This window comes from Aegilops tauschii, chromosome 1, assembly GCF_002575655.3.
Source record: "Aegilops tauschii subsp. strangulata cultivar AL8/78 chromosome 1, Aet v6.0, whole genome shotgun sequence".
Taxonomy (NCBI): domain Eukaryota; kingdom Viridiplantae; phylum Streptophyta; class Magnoliopsida; order Poales; family Poaceae; genus Aegilops; species Aegilops tauschii.
In genome coordinates, this window is record NC_053035.3 from 376,948,376 (window position 1) to 376,975,835 (window position 27,460).

The 27,460-nt window shown below is 44.9% G+C and overlaps 2 protein-coding genes across 3 annotated transcripts; one reads left to right on the forward strand and one right to left on the reverse strand.

Moving 5' to 3' along the window:
- Positions 1-20,685: 20,685 nt before the first annotated feature.
- On the forward strand, positions 20,686-22,743 carry LOC109754593 (uncharacterized). The gene is made up of 2 exons (XM_020313512.4): positions 20,686-20,832; positions 22,119-22,743. Exon 2 carries the CDS (start codon positions 22,148-22,150, stop codon positions 22,439-22,441), a length of 294 nt encoding a protein of 97 aa, XP_020169101.1. The 5' UTR covers positions 20,686-20,832; positions 22,119-22,147; the 3' UTR covers positions 22,442-22,743.
- Positions 22,744-22,901: 158 nt separating this feature from the next.
- Positions 22,902-27,157, reverse strand: LOC109754578 (bifunctional aspartate aminotransferase and glutamate/aspartate-prephenate aminotransferase). Of its 2 annotated transcripts, none has more exons than XM_020313501.2 (10): positions 27,041-27,157; positions 26,618-26,819; positions 26,008-26,101; positions 25,810-25,913; positions 24,792-25,040; positions 24,574-24,687; positions 24,208-24,291; positions 23,589-23,759; positions 23,394-23,507; positions 22,902-23,302 (listed from the first exon to the last, which is right to left on the reverse strand). In XM_020313501.2, the coding sequence occupies exons 2-10, from the start codon at positions 26,795-26,797 to the stop codon at positions 23,159-23,161; spliced, it is 1,254 nt and encodes a 417-aa protein (XP_020169090.1). In that variant the 5' UTR covers positions 26,798-26,819; positions 27,041-27,157; the 3' UTR covers positions 22,902-23,158. The 2 variants fall into 2 exon arrangements, with proteins under 2 accessions (XP_020169090.1, XP_020169081.1); XM_020313492.3 differs by having other exon boundaries at positions 26,920-27,097.
- Positions 27,158-27,460: the final 303 nt, after the last annotated feature.

A 27,460-nucleotide genomic window follows, 5' to 3' on the forward strand; every position in this document is an offset into this window, starting at 1 on the left:
TACTTCCCCGAGATTCGATCGTCGGTATCTTCATACCTTGTTCAATCTCGTTACCGGCAAGTCTCTTTACTTGTTCCGTAATACATCATCTTGCAACTAACTCTTTAGTCACTTTGCTTACAAGCTTCTTATGATGTGTATTATCGAGAGGGCCCAGAGACACCTCTCTGTCATACAGAGTGACAAATCCCAATCTCGATTCACGCCACCTCAACAGACACCTTCAGAGATACCTATAGAGCATCTTTATGATCACCCAGTCACGTTGTGACATTTGATAACACACAAGGTATTCCTCCGGTATCCGAGAGTTGCATGATCTCATGGTCAAAGAAACATGTATTTGGCATTAAGAAAGCAGTAGCAATAAACTGAACGATCATACGCTAGCTAACGGATGGGTCTTGTCCATCACATCATTCTCCTAATGATGTGATCCCGTCATCAAGTGACAACTCATGTCTATGGTTAGGAAACCTTAACCATCTTTGATCAACGAGCTAGTCTAGTAGAGGCTTACTAGGGACACAGTATTTGTTTATGTATCCACACATGTATCTAAGTTTCCGGTCAATGCAACTCTAGCATGAATAATAAACATTTATCATGAATAAGGAAATATAATAATAACAACTTATTATTGCCTCTAGGGCATATTTCCATCAGTCTCCCACTTGCACTAGAGTCAATAATCTAGATTACATAGTAATGAATCTAACACCCATGGAGTCTTGGTGTTGATCATGTTTTGCTCGCGGAAAAGGTTTAGTCAACGGGTCTGCTACATTCAGATCCTTATGTATTTCTATGTCTCCATCCTTGACCTTTTCACGAATGGAGTTGAAGCGTCTCTTGATGTGTTTGGTTCTCTTGTGAAACATGGATTCCTTCGCTAAGGCAATTGCTCCAGTGTTGTCACAAAATATTTTCATTGGACCCGATGCACTGGTTATTACACCCAGATTGGACATGAACTCCTTCATCCAGACTCCTTCATGCGCTGCTTCCGAAGCAGCTATGTACTCTCCTTCACATGTAGATCCCACCACAACGCTCTGCTTGGAACTGCACCAACTGACAACTCTACCATTCAATATAAATACATATCCGGTTTGTGACTTAGATTCATCCGGATCAGTGTCGAGGCTAGCATTGATGTAACCTTTTACGACGAGCTCTTCGTCACCTCCATAAACAAGAAACATATCCTTGGTCCTTTTCAGGTATTTCAGGATATTCTTGACCGTTGTCCAGTGATCTACTCCTGGATTACTTTGGTACCTCCCTGCCAAACTTATGGCAAGGCACACATCCAGTCTGGTACATAGCATAGCATACATGATAGAACCTATGGTTGAGGCATAGGGAATGACTTTCATTTTCTTTCTATCTTCAGCCGTGGTCGGACATTGAGTCTGACTCAACTTCACACCTTACAACACAGGCTAGAACACTTTCTTTGACTGGTCCATTTTGAACTTCTTCAGAACTTTGTCAAGGTATGTGCTTTGTGAAAGTCCTATTAAGCGTCTCGATCTATCCCTATAGATCTTGATGCCCAATATATAAGCAGCTTCACCGAGGTCTTTCATTGAAAAATTCTTATTCAAGTATCCTTTTATGCTATCCAGAAATTCTATATCATTTCCAATCAACAATATGTCATCCACATATAATATTAGAAATGCTACAGAGCTCCCACTCACTTTCTTGTAAATACAGGCTTCACCGTAAGTCCGTATAAAACCATATGCTTTGATCACCTCATCAAAGCGTATATTCCAACCCGAGATGCTTGCACCAGTCCATAGATGGATCGTTGGAGCTTGCACACTTTGTTAGCACCTTAGGATCGACAAAACCTTCTCGTTGCATCATATACAACTCTTCTTTAAGAAATCCATTAAGGAATGCAGTTTTGACGTCCATTTGCCAGATTTCATAATCATAAAATGCAGCAATTGCTAACATGATTCGGACAGACTTAAGCATCGTTACTAGTGAGAAAGTCTCATCGTAGTCAACCCCTTGAACTTGTCGAAAACCTTTCGCGACAAGTCGAGCTTTGTAGACAGTGATTTTACCATCAGCATATGTCTTCTTCTTGAAGATCAATTTATTCTCAATGGCTTGGCGATCATCGGGCAAGTCAACCAAAATCCACACTTTGTTCTCATACATGGATCCAATCTCATATTTCATGGCCTATGCCATTTCTCGGAATCTGGGCTCTTCATAGGTTCACCGTTGTCTAACAACATGACTTCCAGGAGAGGATTACCGTACCACTCTGGTGCGGAACGTGTTCAGGTCGACCTACGAAGTGTTGGGGATCGTTGCAGAAATTAAAAAAATTCTACGCATCACCAAGATCAATCTATGGAGTTTACTAGCAACGAGAGGGGAGTGCATCTTCATACCTTTGAAGATCGCGATGCGGAAGCGTTGCAAGAACGCGATTGGAGGAGTCGTACACATAGCGATTCAAATCGTGGCAGAATCCGATCCAAGCACCGAACAACGGTGCCTCCGTGTTCAACACACGTGCAGCCCGGTGACGTCTCCCACGCCTTGATCCAGCAAGGAGGAGGGAGAGGTTGAGGAAGAAGGCTCCAACAGCAGCACGACGGCGTGGTGGTGGTGGAGTGGCAGTTCTCCGGCAGGGCTTCGCCAAGCTCACGCGGAGGAGGAGAGGTGTTGGGGAGGGGAGGGGCTGCGCCTTGGATATGGTGCTGCAGCCCTTCCTCCACCCCTCTATTTATAGGGAGAAGGGGGAAGGGGGCCGGCCCCTCTATATGAGATCTAGAGGGGGGGCGGCCAAGGGGGAGGGGGCGCCCCCCTTTTAGGGTTCCCCCCAACCCTAGGCGCATGGGCCCTAGGGGGGATGGAGCCCAGCCCACTTAGGGGCTGGTTCCCTTCCACCTACAGCCCATAAGGCCCTCCGAGGCAGGTGGACCCTCCCGGTGGACCCCCGGAACCCCTCCGGTGGTCCCGGTACAATACCGGTATACCCCCGAATATTTCCGGTGACCGTATGATGACTTCCCATATATAAATCTTCACCTCCGGACCAATACGGAACTCCTCGTGACGTCCGGGATCTCATCCGGGATTCCGAACAACATTCGGTAATCACATACAAACCTTCCTTATAACCCTAGCATCATCGAACCTTAAGTGTGTAGACCCTACGGGTTCGGGAATCATGCAGACATGACCGAGACACCTCTCTAGCCAATAACCAACAGCGGGATCTGGATACCCATGTTGGCTCCCACACGTTCCACGATGACCTCATCGGATGAACCATGATGTTGAGGATTCAAGCAATCCCGTATACAATTCCCTTTGTCAATCGGCACGTTACTTGCTCGAGATTCGATCGTCGGTATCCCAATACCTCGTTCAATCTCGTTACCGGCAAGTCACTTTACTTGTTCCGTAATGCATGATCCCGTGACCAACTACTTGGTCACATCGAGCTCATTATGATGATGCATTACCGAGTGGGCCCAGAGATACCTCTCCGTCATACGGAGTGACAAATCCCAGTCTCGATCCGTGCCAACCCAACAGACACTTTCGGAGATACCTGTAGTGCACCTTTATAGTCACCCAATTATGTTGTGACGTTTGGTACACCCAAAGCATTCCTACGGCATCCGGGAGTTGCACGATCTCATGGTCTAAGGAAATGATACTTGACATTAGAAAAGCTTTAGCAAACGAACTACACGATCTAGTGCTATGCTTAGGATTGGGTCTTGTCCATCACATCATTCTCCTAATGATGTGATCCTGTTATCAATGACATCCAATGTCCATGGTCAGGAAACCGTAACCATCTATTGATCAACGAGCTAGTCAACTAGAGGCTCACTAGGGACATGTTGTGGTCTATGTATTCACACATGTATTACGATTTCCGGATAACACAATTATAGCATGAACAATAGACAATTATCATGAACAAGGAAATATAATGATAACCATTTTATTATTGCCTCTAGGGCATATTTCCAACAGTCTCCCACTTGCACTAGAGTCAATAATCTAGTTACATTGTGATGAATCGAACACCCATAGAGTTCTGGTGTTGATCATGTTTTGCTCGTGGAAGAGGTTTAGTCAACGGATCTGTGACATTCAGGTCCGTATGCACTTTACAAATATCTATGTCTCCATCTTGAACATTTTCATGAATGGAGTTCAAGTGACGCTTGATATGCCTGGTCTTCTTGTGAAACCTGGGCTCCTTGGCCAGGGCAATAGCTCCAGTGTTGTCACAGAAGAGAGTCATCGGGCCCGACGCATTGGGAATAACTCCTAGGTCGGTAATGAACTCCTTCATCCAGATTGCTTCATGCGCTGGCTCCGAGGCTGCCATGTACTCCGCTTCACATGTAGATCCCGCCACGACGCTTTGCTTGCAACTGCACCAGCTGACTGCCCCACCATTCAAAATATACACGTATCCGGTTTGTGACTTAGAGTCATCCAGATCTGTGTCGAAGCTAGCGTCGACGTAACCCTTTACGACGAGCTCTTCGTCACCTCCATAAACGAGAAACATATCCTTAGTCCTTTTCAGGTACTTCGGGATATTCTTGACCGCTGTCCAGTGTTCCATGCCGGGATTACTTTGGTTCCTTCCTACCAAACTTACGGCAAGGTTTACATCAGGTCTGGTACACAGCATGGCATACATAATAGACCCTATGGCCGAGGCATAGGGGATGACACTCATCTTTTCTCTATCTTCTGCCATGGTCGGGCATTGAGCCGTGCTCAATCTCACACCTTGCAATACAGGCAAGAACCCCTTCTTGGACTGATCCATATTGAACTTCTTCAATATCTTGTCAAGGTACGTGCTTTGTGAAAGACCAATGAGGCGTCTCAATCTATCTCTATAGATCTTGATGCCTAATATATAGGCAGCTTCTCCAAGGTCCTTCATTGAAAAACACTTATTCAAGTAGGCCTTTATGCTTTCCAAGAATTCTATATCATTTCCCATCAATAGTATGTCATCCACATATAATATGAGAAACGCTACAGAGCTCCCACTCACTTTCTTGTAAACACAGGCTTCTCCATAAGTCTGCGTAAACCCAAACGCTTTGATCATCTCATCAAAGCAAATGTTCCAACTCCGAGATGTTTGCACCAGCCCATAGATTGAGCGTTGGAGCTTGGACACCTTGTCAGCATTCTTAGGATCGACAAAACCTTCTGGCTGCATCATATACAATTCTTCCTTAAGGAAACCATTAAGGAATGCCGTTTTGACGTCCATTTGCCATATCTCATAATCATAGAACGCGGCAATTGCTAACATGATTCGGACGGACTTCAGCTTCGCTACGGGTCAGAAAGTCTCATCGTAGTCAACCCCTTGAACTTGTCGATAACCCTTAGCGACAAGCCGAGCCTTATAGACGGTCACATTACCATCCGCGTTTGTCTTCTTCTTAAAGATCCATTTATTTTCTATGGCCCGCCGATCATCGGGCAAGTCAGTCAAAGTCCATACTTCGTTTTCATACATGGATCCTATCTCGGATTTCATGGCTTCAAGCCATTTGTCGGAATCCGGGCCCGCCATCGCTTCTTCATAGTTCGAAGGTTCACCATTGTCTAACAACATGATTTCCAGGACAGGGTTGCCGTACCACTCTGGTGCGGAACGTGTCCTTGTGGACCTACGAAGTTCAGTAGTAACTTGATCCGAAGTTCCCTGATCATCATCATTAACTTCCTCTCTAGTCGGTGCAGGCACCACAGGAACATTTTCTTGAGCTGCGCTACTTTCCGGTTCAAGAGGCAGTACTTCATCAAGTTCCACTTTCCTCCCACTTACTTCTTTCGAGAGAAACTCTTTCTTAGAAAGGTTCCATTCTTGGCAACAAAGATCTTGCCTTCGGATCTGAGGTAGAAGGTATACCCAATAGTTTCCTTAGGGTATCCTATGAAGACGCATTTTTCCGACTTGGGTTCGAGCTTTTCAGGTTGAAGTTTCTTGACATAAGCATCGCATCCCCAAACTTTCAGAAACGACAGCTTAGGTTTCTTCCCAAACCATAATTCATACGGTGTCGTCTCAACGGATTTCGACGGAGCCCTATTTAAAGTGAATGCGGCAGTCTCTAAAGCATATCCCCAAAATGATAGCGGTAGGTCGGTAAGAGACATCATAGATCACACCATGTCCAACAGAGTGCGATTACGACGTTCGGACACACCATTACGCTGAGGTGTTCCAGGCGGCGTGAGTTGTGAAACAATTCCACATTTCCTGAAGTGCGTGCCAAATTCGTGACTCAAATATTCTCCCCCACGATCTGATCGTAAGAACTTTATTTTCCTGTCACGTTGATTCTCAACCTCACTCTGAAATTCCTTGAACTTTTCAAAGGTCTCAGACTTGTGTTTCATTAAGTAGGCATACCCATATCTACTTAAGTCATCAGTGAGGGTGAGAACATAACGATAACCACCGCGAGCCTCAACGCTCATTGGACCGCACACATCAGTATGTATGATTTCCAATAAGTTGGTTGCTCGCTCCATTGTTCCGGAGAACGGAGTCTTGGTCATTTTGCCTATGAGGCATGGTACGCACCTGTCAAATGATTCATAATCAAGAGACTCCAAAAGTCCATCTGCATGGAGTTTCTTCATGCGTTTGACACCAATGTGACCAAGGCGGCAGTGCCACAAGTATGTGGGACTATCATTATCAACCTTACATCTTTTGGCATTCACACTATGAATATGTGTAACATCACGTTCGAGATTCAATAAGAATAAACCATTGACCAGCGGGGCATGGCCATAAAACATATCTCTCATATAAATAGAACAACCATTATTCTCAGATTTAAATGAGTAGCCATCTCGCATTAAATGAGATCCATATACAATGTTCATGCTCAAAGCTGGTACTAAATAACAATTATTGAGGTTTAAAACTAATCCCGTAGGTAAATGTAGAGGTAGCGTGCCGACGGCGATCACATCGACCTTGGAACCATTCCCGACGCGCATCGTCACCTCGTCCTTCGCCAGTCTCCGCTTATTCCGCAGCTCCTATTTTGAGTTACAAATATGAGCAACCGCACCGGTATCAAATACCCAGGAGCTACTACGAGCGCTGGTAAGGTACACGTCAATAACATGTATATCACATATACCTTTGGTATTGCCGGCCTTCTTATCCGCTAAGTACTTGGGGCAGTTCCGCTTGCAGTGACCGTTTCCCTTGCAATAAAAGCACTCAGTCTCAGGCTTGGGTCCATGCTTTGGCTTCTTCCCGGCAACTGGCTTACCGGGCGCGGCAACCCCCTTGCCGTCCTTCTTGAAGTTCTTCTTACCCTTGCCTTTCTTGAAACTAGTGGTTTTATTGACCATCAACATTTGATGTTCCTTTTTGATCTCCACCTCCGCTGATTTCAGCATTGAATATACCTCAGGAATGGTCTTTTCCATCCCGTGCATATTGAAGTTCATCACAAAGCTCTTGTAGCTAGGTGGGAGCGACTGAAGGATTCTGTCAACGACCGCGTCATCCGGGAGATTAACTCCCAGCTGAGATAAGCGATTGTGTAACCCAGACATTTTGAGTATGTGCTCGCTGACAGAACTATTCTCCTCCATCTTACAACTGTAGAACTTGTCGGAGACTTCATATCTCTCGACCCGGGCATGAGCTTGGAAAACCATTTTCAGCTCTTGGAACATCTCATATGCTCCGTGCTGCTCAAAACGCTTTTGGAGCCCCGGTTCTAAGTTGTAAAGCATGCCGCACTGAACCAGGGAGTAGTCATCAACACGTGCTTGCCAGGCGTTCATAACGTCTTGGTTTGCTGGGACGGGTGCTTCACCTAGCGGTGCTTCCAGGACATATGCTTTCTTGGTAGCTATGAGGATGATCCTCAAGTTCCGGACCCAGTCCGTATAGTTGTTACCATCGTCTTTCAGCTTGGTTTTCTCTAGGAACGCGTTGAAGTTGAGGTTGACATTAGCGTGGGCCATTTGATCTACAAGACATATTGTGAAGGTTTTAGACTAAGTTCATGATAATTAAATTCATCTAATCAAATTATTAATGAACTCCCACTCAGACAGACATCCCTCTAGTCATCTAAGTGATACATGATCCGAGTCAACTAGGCCGTGTCTGATCATCACGTGAGACGGACTAGTCATCATCGGTGAACATCTTCATGTTGATCGTATCTGCTATATGACTCATGCTCGACCTTTCGGTCTCTTGTGTTCCGAGGCCATGTCTGTACATGCTAGGCTCGTCAAGTCAACCTAAGTGTATTGCGTGTGTAAATCTGGCTTACACCCGTTGTATGCGAATGTTCGAACCTATCACACCCGATCATCATGTGGTGCTTCGGAACAACGAACCTTCGCAACGGTACACAGTTAGGGGGAACACTTTCTTGAAATTTTAGCGAGGGATCATCTTATTTATGCTACCGTCGTTCTAAGCAAATAAGATGTAAAACATGATAAACATCACATGCAATCAAATAGTGACATGATATGGCCAATATCATTTAGCTCCTTTTGATCTCCATCTTTGGGGCGCCATGATCATCATCGTCACCGGCATGACACCATGATCTCCATCATCATGTCTTCATGAAGTTGTCTCGCCAACTATTACTTCTACTACTATGGCTAACGGTTAGCAATAAAGTAAAGTAACTACATGACGTTCCAGTTGACACGCAGGTCATAAATAAATTAAGACAACTCCTATGGCTCCTGCCGGTTTTCATACTCATCGACATGCAAGTCGTGATTCCTATTACAAGAACATGATCAATCTCATACATCACATATATCATTCATCACATCCTTCTGGCCATATCACATCACATGACACTTGCTGCAAAAACAAGTTAGACGTCCTCTAATTGTTGTTGCAATTTTTTTTACGTGGCTGCTATAGGTTTCTAGCAAGAACGTTTCTTACCTACGCCAAAACCACAACGTGATATGCCAATTTCTATTTACCCTTCAAAAGGACCCTTTTCATCGAATCCGATCCGACTAAAGTGGGAGAGACAGACACCCGCTAGCCACCTTATGCAACTAGTACATGTCAGTCGGTGGAACCTGTCTCATGTAAGCGTACGTGTAAGGTCGGTCCGGGCCGCTTCATCCCACGATGCCGCCGAATCAAGATAAGACTAGTAACGGCAAGTAAATTGACAAAATCGACGCCCACAACAACTTGTGTTCTACTCGTGCATAGAAACTACGCATAGACCTAGCTCATGATGCCACTGTTGGGGATCGTTGCAGAAATAAAAATTTCTACGCATCACCAAGATCAATCTGTGGAGTTTACTAGCAACGAGAGGGGAGTGCATCTTCATACCTTTGAAGATCGCGATGCGGAAGCGTTGCAAAAACGCAGTTGGAGGAGTCGTACACGTAGCGATTCAGATCGCGGCAGAATCCGATTCAAGCACTGAACAACGGTGCCTCCGTGTTCAACACACGTGCAGCCCGGTGACGTCTCCCGCGCCTTGATCCAGCAAGGAGGAGGGAGAGGTTGAGGAAGAAGGCTCCAATAGCAGCACGACGGCGTGGTGGTGGTGGAGTGGCAGTTCTCCGGCAGGGCTTCGCCAAGCTCACGCGGAGGAGGAGAGGTGTTGGGGAGGGGAGGGGCTGCGCCTTGGATGTGGTGCTGCAGCCCTCCCTCCACCCCTCTATTTATAGGGAGAAGGGGGAAGGGGGCCGGCCCCTCTAGATGACATCTAGAGGGGGGCGGCGGCCAAGGGGGAGGGGGCGCCCCCCTTTTAGGGTTCCCCCCAACCCTAGGCGCATGGGCCCTAGGGTGATGGCGCCCAGCCCACTTAGGGGCTGGTTCCCTTCCACCTACAGCCCATAAGGCCCTCCGGGGCAGGTGGACCCTCCCGGTGGACCCCCGGAACCCCTCCGGTGGTCCCGGTACAATACCGGTATACCCCCGAATATTTCCAGTGACCGTATGATGACTTCCCATATATAAATCTTCACCTCCGGACCAATCCGGAACTCCTCGTGACGTCCGGGATCTCATCCGGGACTCCGAACAACATTCGGTAATCACATACAAACCTTCCTTATAACCCTAGCGTCATCGAACCTTAAGTGTGTAGACCCTACGGGTTCGGGAATCATGCAGACATGACCGAGACACCTCTCTAGCCAATAACCAATAGCGGGATCTCGATACCCATGTTGGCTCCCACATGTTCCACGATGATCTCATTGGATGAACCACGATGTCGAGGATTCAAGCAATCCCGTATACAATTCCCTTTGTCAATCGGTACGTTACTTGCCCGAGATTCGATCGTCGGTATTCCAATACCTCGTTCAATCTCGTTACCGGCAAGTCACTTTACTCGTTCCGTAATGCATGATCCCGTGACCAACTACTTGGTCACATCGAGCTCATTATGATGATGCATTACCGAGTGGGCCCAGAGATACCTCTCCGTCATACGGAGTGACAAATCCCAGTCTCGATCCGTGCCAACCCAACAGACACTTTCGGAGATACCTGTAGTGCACCTTTATAGTCACCCAGTTACGTTGTGACGTTTGGTACACCCAAAGCATTCCTACGGCATCCGGGAGTTGCACGATCTCATGGTCTAAGGAAATGATACTTGACATTAGAAAAGCTTTAGCAAACGAACTACACGATCTAGTGCTATGCTTAGGATTGGGTCTTGTCCATCACATCATTCTCCTAATGATGTGATCCCGTTATCAATGACATCCAATGTCCATGGTCAGGAAACCGCAACCATCTATTGATCAACGAGCTAGTCAACTAGAGGCTCACTAGGGACATGTTGTGGTCTATGTATTCACACATGTATTACGATTTCCGGATAACACAATTATAGCATGAACAATAGACAATTATCATGAACAAGGAAATATAATCATAACCATTTTATTATTGCCTCTAGGGCATATTTCCAACACGAAGTTCAGTAGTAACTTGATCTGAAGTTTCATGATTATCATCATTAGCTTCCTCTCTAGTTGGTGTAGGCATCACGAGAACATTTTTCTCTGATGTGCTACTTTCCAATTCGAGAGAAGGTACAATTACCTCATCAAGTTCTATTTTCCTCCCACTCACTTCTTTCGAGAGAAACTCCTTCTCTAGAAAGGACCCATTCTTGGCAACAAAGGTCTTGCCTTCAGATCTGTGGTAGAAGGTGTACCCAATAGTTTCCTTAGGGTATCATATGAAGACGCACTTCTCCGATTTGGGTTCGAGCTTATCAGGCTGAAGCCTTTTGGACATACGTCGCATCCCCAAACTTTAAGAAACGACAGATTAGGTTTCTTGCCAAACCATAGTTCATATGGTGTCGTCTCAACGGATTTGGACGGTGCCCTATTTAATGTGAATGTGGTTGTCTCTAATGCATAACCCCAAAATGATAAAGGCAAATCGGTAAGAGACATCATAGAACACACCATATCTAATAAAGTACGGTTACGATGTTCGGACACACCATTACACTGTGGTGTTCCAGGTGGCGTGAGTTGTGAAACAATTCCACATTGTTTTAAATGAAGGCCAAACTCGTAACTCAAATATTCACCTCCACGATCAGATCATAGAAACTTTATTTTCTTGTTATGATGATTCTCTACTTCACTCTGAAATTCTTTGAACTTTTAAAATGTTTCTGATTTGTGTTTCATTAAGTAGATATACCCATATCTACTCAAATCATGTGTAAAGGTTAGAAAATAACGATACCCGCCGCGTTCCTCAACACTCATCGGACCACATACATCGGTTATTATTTTCAATAAGTCATTAGCTCGCTACATTGTTCCGGAGAACGGAGTTTTAGTCATCTTGCCCATGAGGCATGGTTCGCAAGTATCAAATGATTCATAATCAAGTGATTCCAAAAGTTCATCTGCATGGAGTTTCTTCATGCGCTTTACACCAATATGACCTAAATGGCAGTGCCACAAGTATGTTGCACTATCATTATCAACTTTGCATCTTTTGGCATCAATATTATGAATATGTATCACTACGATCGAGATTCAACAAGAACAGACCATTCATCAAAGGTGCATGACCATAAAAGGTATTATTCATATAAATAGAACAACGATTATTCTCAGACTTAAATGAATAACCGTCTCACAATAAACAAGATCCAGATATAATGTTCATGCTCAACGCTGGCACCAAATAACAATTATAGAGGTCTAAAACTAATCCCGAAGGTAGATGTAGAGGTAGCGTGTCGATGGTGACCACGCCGACCTTGGGACCATTCCCGACGTGCATCGTCACCTTGTCCTTAGCCAATCTTCGTTTATTCCACAGCTCCTGTTTCGAGTTACAAATATGAGCAACCGAACCAGTATCAAATACCCAGGCGCTACTACGAGCATTAGTAAGGAACACATCAATAACATGTATATCAAATATACCTTTGTTCACTTTGTCATCCTTCTTATCCGCCAAATACTTGGGGCAGTTCCGCTTCAAGTGACCATTACCCTTGCAGTAGAAGCACTCAGTCTCAGGCTTGGGTCCAGCTTTGGGCTTCTTCACGAGCGGCAACTTGCTTGCCATTCTTCTTGAAGTTCCCTTTCTTTCCCTTGCCCTTTTTCTTGAAACTGGTGGTCTTGTTAACCATCAACACTTGATGCTCTTTCTTGATTTCTACCTCCGCTGATTTCAGCATAGCGAAGAGCTCGGGGATTGTTTTCTCCATCCCTTGCATATTATCGTTCATCACAAAGCCTTTATAGCTTGGTGGCAATGACTGAAGAACTCTGTCAATAACACTCTCAACTAAAAGATTAATTCGTAGCCGAGTCAAGTGATTATGATACCCAGACATTTTGAGTATGTGTTCACTGGCAAAACTGTTCTCCTCCATCTTGCAGCTATAGAACTTGTTGGAGACTTCATATCTCTCAACCTGGGCATTAACTTGAAATATCAACTTCAGCTCCTGGAACATCTCATATGCTCCGTGACGTTCAAAACGTCTTTGAGTCCCGGTTCTAAGCTGTAAAGCATGGCACACTGAACTATCAAGTAGTCATCAGATCGAGTCTGCCAGACGTTCATAACATCTGCAGTAGGTCCTGCAACAGGTCTGTCACCTAGCGGTGCATCAAGGACACAATTCTTCTGTGCAGCAATGAGGATAATCCTCAAGTTATGGACCCAGTCCGTGTAGTTGCTACCATCATCTTTCAACTTAGCTTTCTCTAGGAACGCATTAAAATTCAGGGGAACAGTAGCACGGGTCATTGATCTACAACATAGATATGCAAAAACTATTAAGACTAATTTCATGATAAATTAAGTTCAATTAATCAAATTACTAATGAACTCCCACTTAAATTAACATTCCTCAAGTTATCTAAGTGATACATGATCCAAATCAACTAACCCATGTCCGATCATCACGTGAGATGGGGTAGTCATCAATGGTGAACATCTCTATGTTCATCATATCTACTATATGACTCACATTCGACCTTTCGGTCTCCAGTGTTCCAAGACCATGTCTGTACATGCTACGCTTGTCAAGTTTAACCCAAGTATTATGCATGTGCAAAACTGGCTTACACCCGTTGTATGTGAACGTAGAGTCTATCACACCCGATCATCACGAAGTGCTTCGAAACGATGAACTTTAGCAACAGTGCATACCCGGGGAGAACACTTTTATCTTGAAATTTAGTGAAGGGATCATCTTATAATGCTACCACCGTTCTAAGCAAAATAAGATGCATAAAGGATAAACATCACATGCAATCAAAATATGTGACATGATATGGCCATCATCATCTTGTGCTTTTGATCTCCATCTCCAAAGCATCATCATGATCTCCATCGTCACCGGCTCGACACCTTGATCTACATCGTTGCGTCGGGGTCGTCTCGCCAACTATTGCTTCTACAACTGTTGCTAACGCATAGCGATAAAGTAAAGCAATTACATGGCGTTTACATTTCATACAATAATTAAGAGACAACCCTAAGGCTCCTGCCGGTTGTCGATATTACAAAACATGATCATCTCATACAACAACGTATATCACACCACGTCTTGACCATATCACATCACAACATACCCTGCAAAAACAAGTTAGACGTCCTCTACTTTGCTGTTGCAAGTTTTATGTGGCTGCTACGGACAACTAGCAAGAACCGTTCTTACCTACGCAAAACCACAACGGTGATTATCAAGTTTGTTGTTTTAACCTTCTTTAAGGACCAGATGTAGTCAAATTTGATTCAACTAAAGTAGGAGAAACAGACACCCGCCAGCCACCTTTATGCAAAACCAGTTGCATGTCAGTCGGTGGAACCGGTCTCATGTGCGTGGACATGTAAGGTTGGTCCGGGCTGCTTCATCCCACAATACTGCCGAATCAAAATAAGACGTTGGTGGTAAGCAGTATGACCATCACGGCCCACAACTTCTTTGTGTTCTACTCGTGCATATCATCTACACATAGACTTGGCTCATGATACCACTGTTGTGGAACGTTGCATGGAAAAAAATCTATGCACACGCAAGATCTATCCATGGAGATGCATATCTACGAGAGGGGAGAGTGTGTCTACGTACCCTCGTAGACCGTTAAGCGGAAGCGTTTATCAACAGGGTTGATGTAGTCGTACACTTTCATGATCCGCCCGATCAAGTACCGAACGTACGGAACCTCCGCGTTCAGCACACGTTCAGCTCGATGACGTTCTCGCCATCTTGATCCAGCAAGACGGCCGAAGTAGTAGATGAGTTCCGGTAGCACGACGGCATGGTGATGGTGGTGATGCAACTATCTCCGCAGGGCTTCGCCGAGCACTACCAGAATATGATCGAGGATGAACTAGAGGGAGAGGGGCGCCGCACACGGCTACAGAATCATGGTGTGCGTTGCTCCTCTCCCTCATCTCATATATATAAGTGGAGCGGGGAGAGGAGGCAGCCCTAGGGCGCCCCCAAGTGGCCGGCGGCTGCCCTAGAGGCCTGCCTAGCCGTCGCCCCCCTTCCATATTTGGTCATGAGGGGAAAGGAAAGGGGGGATGGCTGCCTTAGGATGCCTCCCCCTTCCTTTCCCTCCCTCCTTGGCGCGTGGGCAGGGGTGGGGGGTGCACCAGCCCCTTGTGTACTGGTGTGCTTCCCCCCTTTGGCCCATAAGGCCCATCGCTTACCGGTGGCCTCCCGGAACCCCTTTCAGCACTCCGATAAATACCCGGTACTTCCGAAACCTTTTCGGTGACCAACTACTATCATCCTATATATCAATCTTTACCTCTGGACCATTCCGGAGCTCCTCGTCATGTCCATGATCTCATCCGGGACTCTGAACAACATTCGTTCATCAAGTCACATAACTCATATAGTACTATATCGTCAACGAATGTTAAGCGTGCGGACCCTACGGGTTCGAGAATGTTGTAGACATGACCGAGACACCTCTCCGATCAATAACCAATAGCGGGACCTGGATGCCCATATTTGTTCCTACATATTCTACGAAGATCTTTATCGGTCGAACCTTTTATGACAACATATGTTGTTCCCTTTGTCTGTCGGTATGTTACTTGTCCAGGATTCGATCGTCGGTATCTACATACCTAGTTCAATCTCGTTATCGGCAAGTCTCTTTACTCGTTCCGCAATACATCATCTTGCAACTAACTCTTTAGTCACTTTGCTTGCAAGCTTCTTATGATGTGTATTACCGAGAGGGCCCGGAGATACCTCTCCGTCATACGGAGTGACAAATCCCAATATCGATTCACGCCAACTCAACAGATATGTTCGGAGATACCTGTAGAGCATCTTTATGATCACCCAGTTACATTGTGACGTTTGATAGCACACAAGGTATTCCTCCGGTATCTGGGAGTTGCATGATCTCATGGACGAAGAAACATGTATTTGGCATTAAGAAAGCAGTAGCAATAAACTGAACGATCATATGCTAAGCTAACGGGTGGGTCTTGTCCATCACGTCATTCTCATAATGATGTGATCCCGTCATCAAGTGACAACTCATGTCTATGGTTAGGAAACCTTAACCATCTATGATCAACGAGCTAGTCTAGTAGAGGCTTACTAGGGACACAGTATTTGTTTATGTATCCACACATGTATCTAAGTTTCTGGTCAATATAATTCTAGCATGAATAATAAACATTTATCATGAATAAGGAAATATAATAATAACAACTTTATTATTGCCTCTAGGGCTGTTTCCATGAACATGATGTGACAATGCTTGATTACGCACGCGAAAATCATAGTGTTCTTTTCAAGATAGGTACAGTAGTGGGTCTATAAAATTTTGCTAAGATGGAATAACAAGGTTGTGCGATATATACGAGCTTGGTCTTTTTTATTTGTTTTCTCCTTTTTATCACTGATATACATAGGTAGGGCTGAAATATCGATCCGACACCTTGCTAGATCTGCCCTTTTTGGAGTAAATGTATATTTTTGACAAATGGAACATAATCCTACAAACCAAACAACTCACATAGATTTTCTTTTCTACGAAATCGAATTAAAGTCTGGTTTCCGATGGATCCGTCTGGATTTGGTCGGCTTTCATGGTATTTGGAGTTCCTACAGGCCCTCATCGGTGTTTTCTTCTTCATGGTGGCAATTTGCTTCGCATATCGGTCATCAGCGTCTCCTAGTCTGCATCGATGACTTTTCTGGCCGATGCTTCTACAAGCTCCTGGGGTTTTAAAGGGTTTGCTCCGCCAAAGCGGCGCCCAGAGGCGGCATCAAGATATGCTCACAGCGCGCCCTCGGTGGATGTAGGAGCAGGATGACTTTGGCGTCTCCAAGATTTTGAGTGTAATTTTATATTTCTATTTGAGTGTGTTTGTAAGGGCATGTGATACTTAATATACCACCTTCGCAACAACAAAATCTGTAAGAGTCTTTTGAAAATCTTTTGAGTTAAAGAGGCTCTTATAGCCTCATCCCTTGGTGGCTAGGGCAAACTCTTCCCAACAGACTTCGTCGGCGAGCCTGTGGATTCGCCTCCCCTCTGCCTGCCGCTCCGGCGGCCGGTGGCGGGGAGGGGAATCCTGGTGCCTCCGCTTCAGTTAGTAGTTTAGGTTAGGGGGTTTTAGTCCTCGCAGGTGCGGCGCTCGGGTGGATGGCGGCCCTTCTTCTCCAAGTTTGTGTTCCGGGCTTCGGTCCTCCTTGAGTTCGTCCATCTGGACGTAGTCGTCGAAGCTTCGGCATAGATTCCTGCCGTCTTCTTGCGGCGAGATTTGGTGTCAGATGCTTCAGATCTGTTCAAGGGTTCAACGACGACGACTGCGGCTTCAGGGCGCTGGTCCTTAGGGGCACGTGCATGAAGACTTCCCGGCTATCATCGACAAGGTCAAGCCGGCTCCGATAGGGGAGCGGCGACAGCGGCGCGTCGGCGGCTCGTTCTGGCAGCTGTAGTGATCGTTCGGTGGTCTTGGTATCTTGATGTAATTTTATTATGTTTGAGGTGCTTTGTACTTCCGGTAAACTTTGATAATAGATTTTAATTATTTTTGCAAAAAAAAGGCTCTTATAGCCTTACAAGGGACCCAGCATTGTTATGGGGATAGGTAATCCTACCCGAATTCCATCGTCTACTTGGCAAATTGGCAAAGTAATGTCAGTACATTATAAAAACCATGATCAACAAGTCAGCAGAGAGGATAGCTAGAAGGAAAAGTCAAGAGAAAGAAACCATTAGGTAGAGGAATGAGTGAGCTAGTCCGCCATTAACCATTAAGAACCTGCCTCTCTGACATGTTTTATTTTAACTAGCAAAAATGTTCGTGCGTTGCAACGGGATAATAATAATAATAATAATAATATAAAAACTCCTTCTCTGTCACACTGTTAACGCCATTTATTTCCCCCGACACCCCCATCATAGTGGTTGTTATCCTGCTTTCCCCATCAATGACGTTGGTCTTTCATCTCATCAACAGGTCTAAATATGGTCAATCTCAAAACGCAAATGCTCGCGCGTTGCAGCGGGAAAAAACTTTGACATGGATTCAAATATAATAAGAATTGTGAAATGTTGCTCATTTTTCAAATCTGCTCAGTGCACCACTTCTTCTATCCAACTCTAACAAATTTTCTATGAATACAGATAGAAGAAGGGATCTTAATCCTAAAAACATATAGCTCACTTCATATTTCTCCTATTCCTCCTTCCTTGAGTAGCGGGTTGCAACCGGAAAAAACTTTGACGTGGATTCAAATTTAGTGAGAATTTTGAAATGTTGCTCATTTTACAAATCGGCTCGGTGCCACTTCTTCTATCCAACTCTAACAAATTTTATATGCATATAGATAGAAGAAGGGAACGTAATTCTAAAAACATATAGTTCACTTCATATTTTTCCTATTCCTCTTTCCTCGAGTAGCGGGTATTCCTTACATTTGTAGTGATATAGTATAAAAATAATGTTATTGCCGTCATGTCCACCAGAGTTTCAGTAAAATAACAAAAAAGTAAATTAGCCAGAATGAAGAATGGAAGGAAAAACTTGTGGAACTCACAAATTTTTGTTAATTCCCTCACTTCAGATCTGTTCAATTAAGTTTTCAAAAAATAGAGTTGTTCAATTAACACACTTGATTTTCTGTTTAAAATCAGATTAGTAACACAAAGTCTCGAGCTTAAAATTAAAATAAAATAACACAGCGCAATGATTAATTATTTTCCGCAATCCCATTTAAGTAGGAGACATTTTTGTTTTGCGACCGTTAAATCTAGTTTTCCACATTCCTGCTTTCAAATTCGGCCATGAATCTCCCCCAATTCCGGCAAGCAGCGTGCAATCAGGCCATGAAGTCAAATTGCCCCACACAATCCAGCTTTAATCATAGTCCTGAAATCTTCATTTAACTTTCATGAAGCGTGCATGTATCCTTCCTTCTATGTTCATCCTCTTTCTTATGATCTTGTCCACGCTGTCACGGACAACTTTCTTAGATTTATTTTAAGTTTTAATGCCCAAGACAGCCCGGCCTCTTATAACCTTGTCCGCTCTCACGTTAACCTTTCTTAGGCAACTTGCTGGTCATACAAGAGAATTTCTACATATATAAAAGGCTACAAATTGATCTAAACAAACGATGTGGGACTAATCTAACATAAAATATGGATGCTCACCTGAGTTCGGTCACCCCCAGCCACGCAGCTTGCGGCCCAGCAAAGGCCTAACACTCTATTTGGGAAGGCCCAGCGGTATAATTTTTCAAGCCCGGCGAAGCACTGCAGGTCAGCGGTACGACTATTTCATTAACACGAACGGCGCGCCTCAAACAGCGTCATATGGTAGTTCAATTGGTCGCACTCTTGGGCACCGAACTGGAGGTCTTGGGTTCGATTTCGGAGGACCAGGTCTATTTGCCTGTTATTTATTTATTTTTCCAATTCGAAGGCCAACAAGTAAAATTCTACACGAAGGGAGTTAAATGAGAGAGATTGATGATATGAAGGAAGGGCAATGAAACAAGACGCCCCCACACGCGAACAGATCCCCACATGTGGCCGAGCGGCGCGTCAGTGCAGCTCCGCGTGCGGCACTGCATCACCGGCGGCGAGCGGCACTCCATTGCAACTCCGTCAGGCGGCGAGCGGGGCTTCAGTGCAGCTCCGCGTGCCGCACTCAATCACCGGCGGCGAGCGGCACTCTATTGCAACTCCGTCGGCGGCGAGCGGCGCTTCAGTGCAGCTCGCGGAGCTGCACTGCATCACCGGCGGCGAGCGGCAGTCCATTGCAACTCCGTCGGCGGCAAGCGGCGCTTCAGTGCAGCTCCGCGAGCTGCACTGCATCGCCGGCGCCGAGCGGCGTTCGACTGCACTCCGGCCTTCGTCTTGCACTGCAATACCGGCAGCGAGCAGCCCATGCGTGCTGCATTGCAGCACCGTCGTCGACGAGAGTCGCGTTTCAACGACGGCAGCACCGTCGAGTCGTCGGGCCGCAAACACCTGCAGCATCCGAGTCAACGACGAGGGCCGCGTTACCGCGTCACGACGCCGTGGTATGGATCTTGAGGAGCAGCAGGTGGAGTTTGGGAGCAGGCCATGGCGGACGGGGATTGGACGGGAGGGGCCATGGCGAAGTGGATCGAGCTCTCCCTCTCGGATGCTACGGACGAGGAGACGAGGAGAGGGAAAAAGACGAGAGGAAGAACGAATGGACGAGCAGCCGCGTGAAAAGAGATAAGGCTCGCGGGGGAAGCGGTGGACTCGCGTGGGCAGGGGACACGTGTCGCGCGGAAGGAGAGGTTTACGCGAGAGAGATATGTCGGTTGATTTTAATACTTTTCCATGAAGGAAATATGATCTAAGAGATCATAAATTTCGACCAAACCCTGTTATAAAGTTTATTTTTATTTTTATTGAAATATTTATTTATTTTTATTATAGTTTAAAGGGAAAAAAATATCTTATCACGGTCGCACCGAAACTCTTATCTCCTTTTCCCCGTAGCTTTCTTGCATCTTCCTCCTCGAGTCCCTCCTGACCTCTGCCAATCCAACCCAGCACGGCCTCTGCACCGCCTGCCCTACAGCTGCCGCCGTGCCGTAGCAGCCTAGCGTCCCCGCCGACGCTTTCAACACCCCCCCCCCCCCCCCCCCACCCCACCCCACCCCAAGGCCTCTCACGCGCGTCGCCGCTGCCATCGCCGTTCCCGATCTTGGCATCGCGAGATCGCGTTCCCGCTGTCTCCACCTCGTCCGCAGTCTCCGGTCACTGGGGTTTGAGGTATGAGCTTGGTTTCATCCAGTGATAGTTAAACCTCGCTGGCCTCCAGAATTTCTGGGTGCGGCGGTGTGCACCCAGCAGATCCGCCCCTGCTCTTACGATTGGTTTGGAGACCTGTCCATGTCTTGCAGCTATGATTCTCCCCGAAAAGGGGTCCTGTTTATAGACTAATCAAAGTCGCCCTTTTGCCGTGTCTTTATAGCTATATAATTGAAGCAAATGAGTACAGTACCTTTTGTTTCTTTAGGTTGTGGATTACTTTTAGATTTGGACCTTTGGTTCCGTATCATCCTCGTTTCCGTGCAAAATTCGTCACTTCATAGTGTTTGTAGCTTCAACTTAAATGGGAATCAGAGAGAAGGTTATAGAGGTGCCTCCCATATCAATGCAGTTTATGCTTTATAAATCATCTGTTTGTTGTAGACTTGTAGATCATCTGTTTGAGCTAGTACCGTAGCGTCATGTTTATGTTTCAAAGCCTGCCCGTCTGCACAGAGAATGAAGAAATCGATTTGCATTTACCTGTCCTATGTTTCATCTTGGAATATAGAGCTCAATAGTTGCTTATGACGTTTATGACAATCCTCCCTTTGCAATAATACTGAAGTCTTTGGTGTGTTTTTTTTCTCTGAGAAAGTGCTGATTGTTGGCATACTGGTAGCTGGGTTGAATTATTATGCACCCTAAAATCGTATGTTGGATCAGTAAAATGTCTAGATGATTGTTCTGCAACCCTGCCATTGCATACATGCAGATTAGATGTGTATTTTTTGCCTCCCATATTTTTTGTGCTAGATGTGATCTTAGAAATATGAGCCCTGAACATGGTTCTTTTTGGTTTTCTGTTATGGGCCAACTCTTTTCCCATGAATGATTAGATGCAACAGGGACTTATACTACTCGCCATAATCCATGGTGTGGCATGATATTGATACCTGTTATGCGATAACATGTTAGCCTTTTTCTTTTAGTATAAATTAAGCTTGTAACTCACGTTGTATGGTTTATTCCTCATTAGTTAGTACTGAAGCAATACATAGTGTTGTTATAAGTGGTCCTTTTCTATATAGTGAGATTATGACTGTTTAAAATGCCTGTAAATTTTGTTGGGGTTGATTGTTTCTTACTTTCTTGGTGCCGCGTTGATAGAGATATTTCTACTTCCTAATGAAACTGTGCGTGTTACTTTGTAGCACTAGTCACTCAAGGTATTGACCATGATGTGAGATGAAACAGATTATGATTTTTTATTTCACATTTTCTAACTATTGTTCATTCCGTTGCAGTTACTGGCAGTTTCAGCTAGACAATAATCATGAGTCTTGCTTGTCTCGTATGCCATGGCATGAACAGCCCCTCACACTCTCTTAGAAGCTACTCGGTGTCGAGTTCAGAGGAGGACAACCGATGCGGAGCTGTTGTTTCCTGCTTAACTCGGAGAGTAATGCCGACTGGATCTGCTAGTGTTGGGACATCAAAGGTGACCCCCTTTCCATCCATAGCGGCTGGTCAAGGCACCGAGGGCACTCCTCGCCTTCAACGAAGCCGTGCTGTGTCCAGGGACCTTGTCAGAGACTGGAACTTTGATGAAGCCGTCGTTGCAAACTAGATTAGGCGTCAGCTGTTCCCAGTTGGATTCTGCACTCGTACTTGTTCAGGAGACTCCATCAATTTGGTGTACATTTTTTTGCTAGTATACGCTATGTCTATCAGTACTTTTCAGTTGGGACTCTTATCGGTCTATGCTCAAGAGTGATGGCACTTCTCACGAGCAGTTTGTGGCTTGGTAACATATGAAGGCCAACCTGTGTAGTTAGAATAAATTTTAGGGTATTTTTCCTATTTCTAAAAGTGGATATGCTATCCTGTAATTCCTGTATATTATGAAATATCTAATTTTCTGTAATTGCTGGGAAAATGGCCACTGGGATTTTCATGCGTTGTGGTTGTCATTTCTTTGCCACGTGATAACGCTGTAGTGGTCAATTGTATCAGCTATTTCTCTTGTGCACAAATCTTGCGTAAAAGCAGGATGTTAAGTATGATTTACATAAATGATTTACAAGGCCTTTTTCATCCAAATCAGTGAACATCAATTATTTCCCGTCTTAGGTTGTCAAAGCAACATATTATTTTCATTTCTGGCCTGCAGGTAAAGACAATTACATTACACCAAGTGAGAAGTTTGAAACAAAGCAAATTGCTCGCAAGTTTGCAACCAGAAAAATGGTGAACTATCTGTTGTACAACAATGGCATGCTTCCTATTTTCCCAATGGACATGCTTTTAATGTAATTCCGGTGAAAATGCCTTCAGCACGCTATTTTTATTGAACCGCAGCAGGGGCCTTGAGCAGAGACATTGCGTCTTTTATCTTCTCCATGGCAGATTGTAGCGTTGACAGTGCGGCAGCGTAGGAGATACGAACACCCTTGTCATCACCAAATGCATCTCCGGGGACAAGCGCGACCTGTGATGCAAGAGAAAACACCTTAGCTACCCACCTACCCACTGATCTTGTTTATGTCGACTGGCGCGCTCAAAATGGGTGTAACTGTCACCTGTGCTTTCTCTAGCAGGAACATGCAGAGGGTCTCAGAGTCCTTGATAGTGCCAAAACCCTCTACCTCGGATCCGTAGTAGGAGCTGAAGTCGAGGAACAAATAGAAAGCACCCTGAAAATTGCGAAGCTTAGCTACCTTCCTGATGTAGATATGTCACATAGTCGCACCTAGCGTCGCAGTCGAGAGGCTTACCTGAGGTTCTGATATTTTTACTCCTGGCAGTTCCCTGAAACTTCTTACAAGGTAATCCCGGCGCTCCTGGAATGCTTTGACCATGGTTGAAACTGCTTCACCGCCGGCATAACCAAGGTTCAAGGCTGCAAGCCCTGCCTTCTGCGATATACTACTGGCACCAGATGTGTACTGTGTAGTAAACAACGCACTATTATCAGGACAGTTAAAAAAATTCAAGACTGGAGATATGTGAGCCAATTTCTACAACATCATCAGGAACTGTCGCCATTGGGGATCAAAATAAGTTCTGCAAGACTATGATTGCTATCTTTATATTAATTACAGTGGTAAAGATAGTGGTATTGGACCTAATGGTGGCTGCTGTTTAAATAATTTAGAGAGACAGGGTTGCACTCTACTACCAGTGAATTGGGCACTTTCGGGTACAGTGTTGCTGAATTCAGGATGTAAACACAAACTCAGGATCTCTGGTGAGCTGAGCCTACCTTTCCAACCATCAGCAAAGAAAAAAAAGGGGGTGATAACTAAAATAGGGAATTAGGAAGTTGCAACATTCTATAGCGGATATAGCAGCACAAAATGATTCAGATGAAAGAAAAGAGAGACAAATACCCACCTGGCTTTGGATCTTTCCACAAGCTGAGACAAAATGTTTAGGGGCAGCTAAGTATCCAAGTCGCCAGCCAGTCATAGCAAAAGCCTATAAAAAATTTGTTCAGTAAATATCAAGATATTCCAACTTGAGCTAGACCATGCATATCTAGAGAACATGGGCATCTGTTTCTTCAGTTATCAAGTCTTACTTGAAAGAACACCTAAATTTATACTCCCTCCTCTTCTTTATGCAAGGCATATTTTGATTACTCAAATCCAAGCATTGACTAATACTTGATCTAATAATATGTGGGTTATGTTCCACAAAATTGGTATTTAGTGCATTCATCATCACAAAGAGGGAATAAAATAAAAACAACCATGTTACCTTAGAAAACCCATTTACAGTTAATGTCCTGTCATACATTCCAGGTAATGCAGCAAAGCTTGTGTGTTTAGCAGGATGATAGATAATATGCTCATAGATCTCATCAGATAGAACCTGCAAAAATCGTTAAAAGCACGATGCATCAACAATAGTGAAGAACTGCTGACGTAAAAGATCTTGAATAATCTGAATAACATACAAAAGGTCAAAGTGCAGACCAGGAGCCTAGGATACTTCTTGACTATAGCAGCAATCTCCTCAAGCAGCTCCTTGGGATACACAGAGCCTGTTGGATTAGATGGAGAGCATAGAATCAAGAGCCTTGATTTCTCAGTGATCACTGAGGCAAGTGACTCTGGCTTCAGCAGGAAATTGTCTGATATGCTTGTCGGGAGGATCACTGGTGTTGCACCAGCCAACCTAGCCATTTCAGGATAGCTGACCCAAAATGGTGCTGGTATCAAAACCTAAAATAAGATAAAACTCAACATTTTCAAACAATGGGGTGCAAATCAATGCAGTGCTAAGAATAGTAAGATGATATAATTATATGGCTTGTTTACTCCAGATTAAGCTATAAATATCTGCAGTTCAAATAAGAAAAATCAAGCAATCAGTTCAGCTTGTAACCTGCAGGGATATTTTCTAAAATAGAAGGTTAGTTTTTTTAGATAATGGAAGAGACCTCCCCTGGCCCCTGCATCCGAAGATACACACAACCCAAAATTATTACAAAGCTCTTACAATATCAAGGAGCCAAAAGGAAGCGACAAACTACATACAGTGTGAAAAACAGAAATTTATAAGAGTACACATTTAGTGATGCCGTTTTTGTCCATACATAAAATATCACTATTACATTGGTAAGGGCATTTTATCAAAATGGTTCAGTAGAGATAGGATCACACGAATAGTAAGGAGACATAATAATGACAAGGCATGGAAGACCCAAACAATATTTGCGGTTTAACAAAAAAGAACGAAGCAATCTGCTAACTTTTATGGACTGGGAACAACAAAATGAGTACAGGATAAGCACTTGTTGCTGCTATTTTCATGGTATTACTAGGCTAGTACTCCCTCCGATCCATATTAACTGTCGCTGCTTTAGTACAACTTTAGTAGTACAACTTCAGTACAAAGTTGTACTTAAGCAGTGACAATTAATATGGATCGGAAGGAGTGTGAAACATATTTCTCCTACAAAATTGCGGTGTACAGAGATGATAACTTTACCTCATCACCAGGTGAGCAAACAGCAAGAACAGCTTGTGTAATGCACTGCTTAGCTCCATTGCTCACTAGCACCTGATCTGGGCTGTAGGTTAGACCATTCTCCTCTGCATATCGATAACCAAACAACAAGGAAATCAATTAGACTACTTATCCAATCTGAATATTCTGCAAACGAGAAAATCATCCGGGCGCACGCACCTTGAAGCTTGTTGCAGATAGCTTTCCTCAGCTCCATAGTCCCTGCATTAGGTGTGTACCTTGTAGACCCATCCCTGATTGCATTTATCCCAGCCTGGGCCAAAAACAAAACTTAAAAGCTGAATCCAATTTTACTACTCTGGAGTCTACTACTGTATTATATAAGAGGAAAATTGGATTCAGAGTGCATTAAATTTTGCTATGACGGCTGGTAAAACTGGATTCATAATGCATTAGATTTTGCTAACCCGGCTGGCAAAATTTAAATGCTGAATCCATTTTTTGCTACTCTGAAATCTACTATTATATGTAAGAGGAAAATGATAGTACAACAACAGCAGGCGTGCCTGCAGAATGCATTACTCTGAAGTCTACTGTATTAAGTTTCAATGATGCAAAGGGGAATTTGAAGCGAGCTAACAATCTTCTTGTCGCTCAATACAGTTAATCTGACTGGTAATTTGACTGCTACCATTCGCGATCCAAGTCATGTCGCTAAGATCCAAATCATTCCGCGATCCAGGCACCAGGAACGAAGGACAGTTACTTGATTCCCTCCCCCTTTTCCATTGCAAAAATAAATAAATAAATACACAAGGACGGCGGTCACCTCGGCGATCACCGCCGGCGTGTCGAAGTCGGGCTCCCCAGCGGCGAGTCCAATGACGGGCACCCCGGCCTGCCGCAGCGCGCTGGCCATGTCGGTGATGGCCATGGTCTTGGACGGCCGCAGCGCGCTCACCCGCGGGCTGATGGACGTGTCCACCGCCTCCGCCCTCACCGCCGCCATCCTGAACCTCCCCGTGGACGCCCTGCGACCAGAGAAGCAAGCAAAATCAAATCTTTACCCCCAACGGCAGCGGACAGATCAATCGGGATGGGCAGAGCTGCGGGGGGGCCGCCGCGACTCACTTGGAGAAGGAGAGGGAGCCTGCGCCCGGGGAGGGCTTGGTGGGGAGGGTGAAAGACGAGGAGGGGGAGGAGGAGGAAGGGGTGGAGAGGGAGGAGAACGCCATTGAAGCTGTCTGTTTACCTTGCTGGTGCGTGAAGTTGCAGGTTCTTCAGGTTATATTTTGGGGGGGCGGCGAGGGGAAGGTGGGGGTGGTGGTAGGTGGGCGGCGACCGGAGTTTTGCGGGCTCGCTGCTTGGGTTGGCTGCTGTCAAAAAGAAAAAAAGATGGTTGTTGGCTGCACAACGTGATCAATGACGAAAATGATATGGGATGAATTCACTTTCGGAATTTGGTGAAAATCGTATTTCTAAGTTTCAAAACTTAGGAAAGAAGATCGTGCATAGTTTCAAAAACTTAGGGAAAATGCATGTATAAAGGTATTGCGTGGAAATTATACCTAATTTCATTAAAAAAATAAAGACTATGATCATTTCTGACCTGTGTAAAGATGAGAAAATGTGGAAGCTACAGTAGTTGTGACTACAAATTCCTTGATTTTGC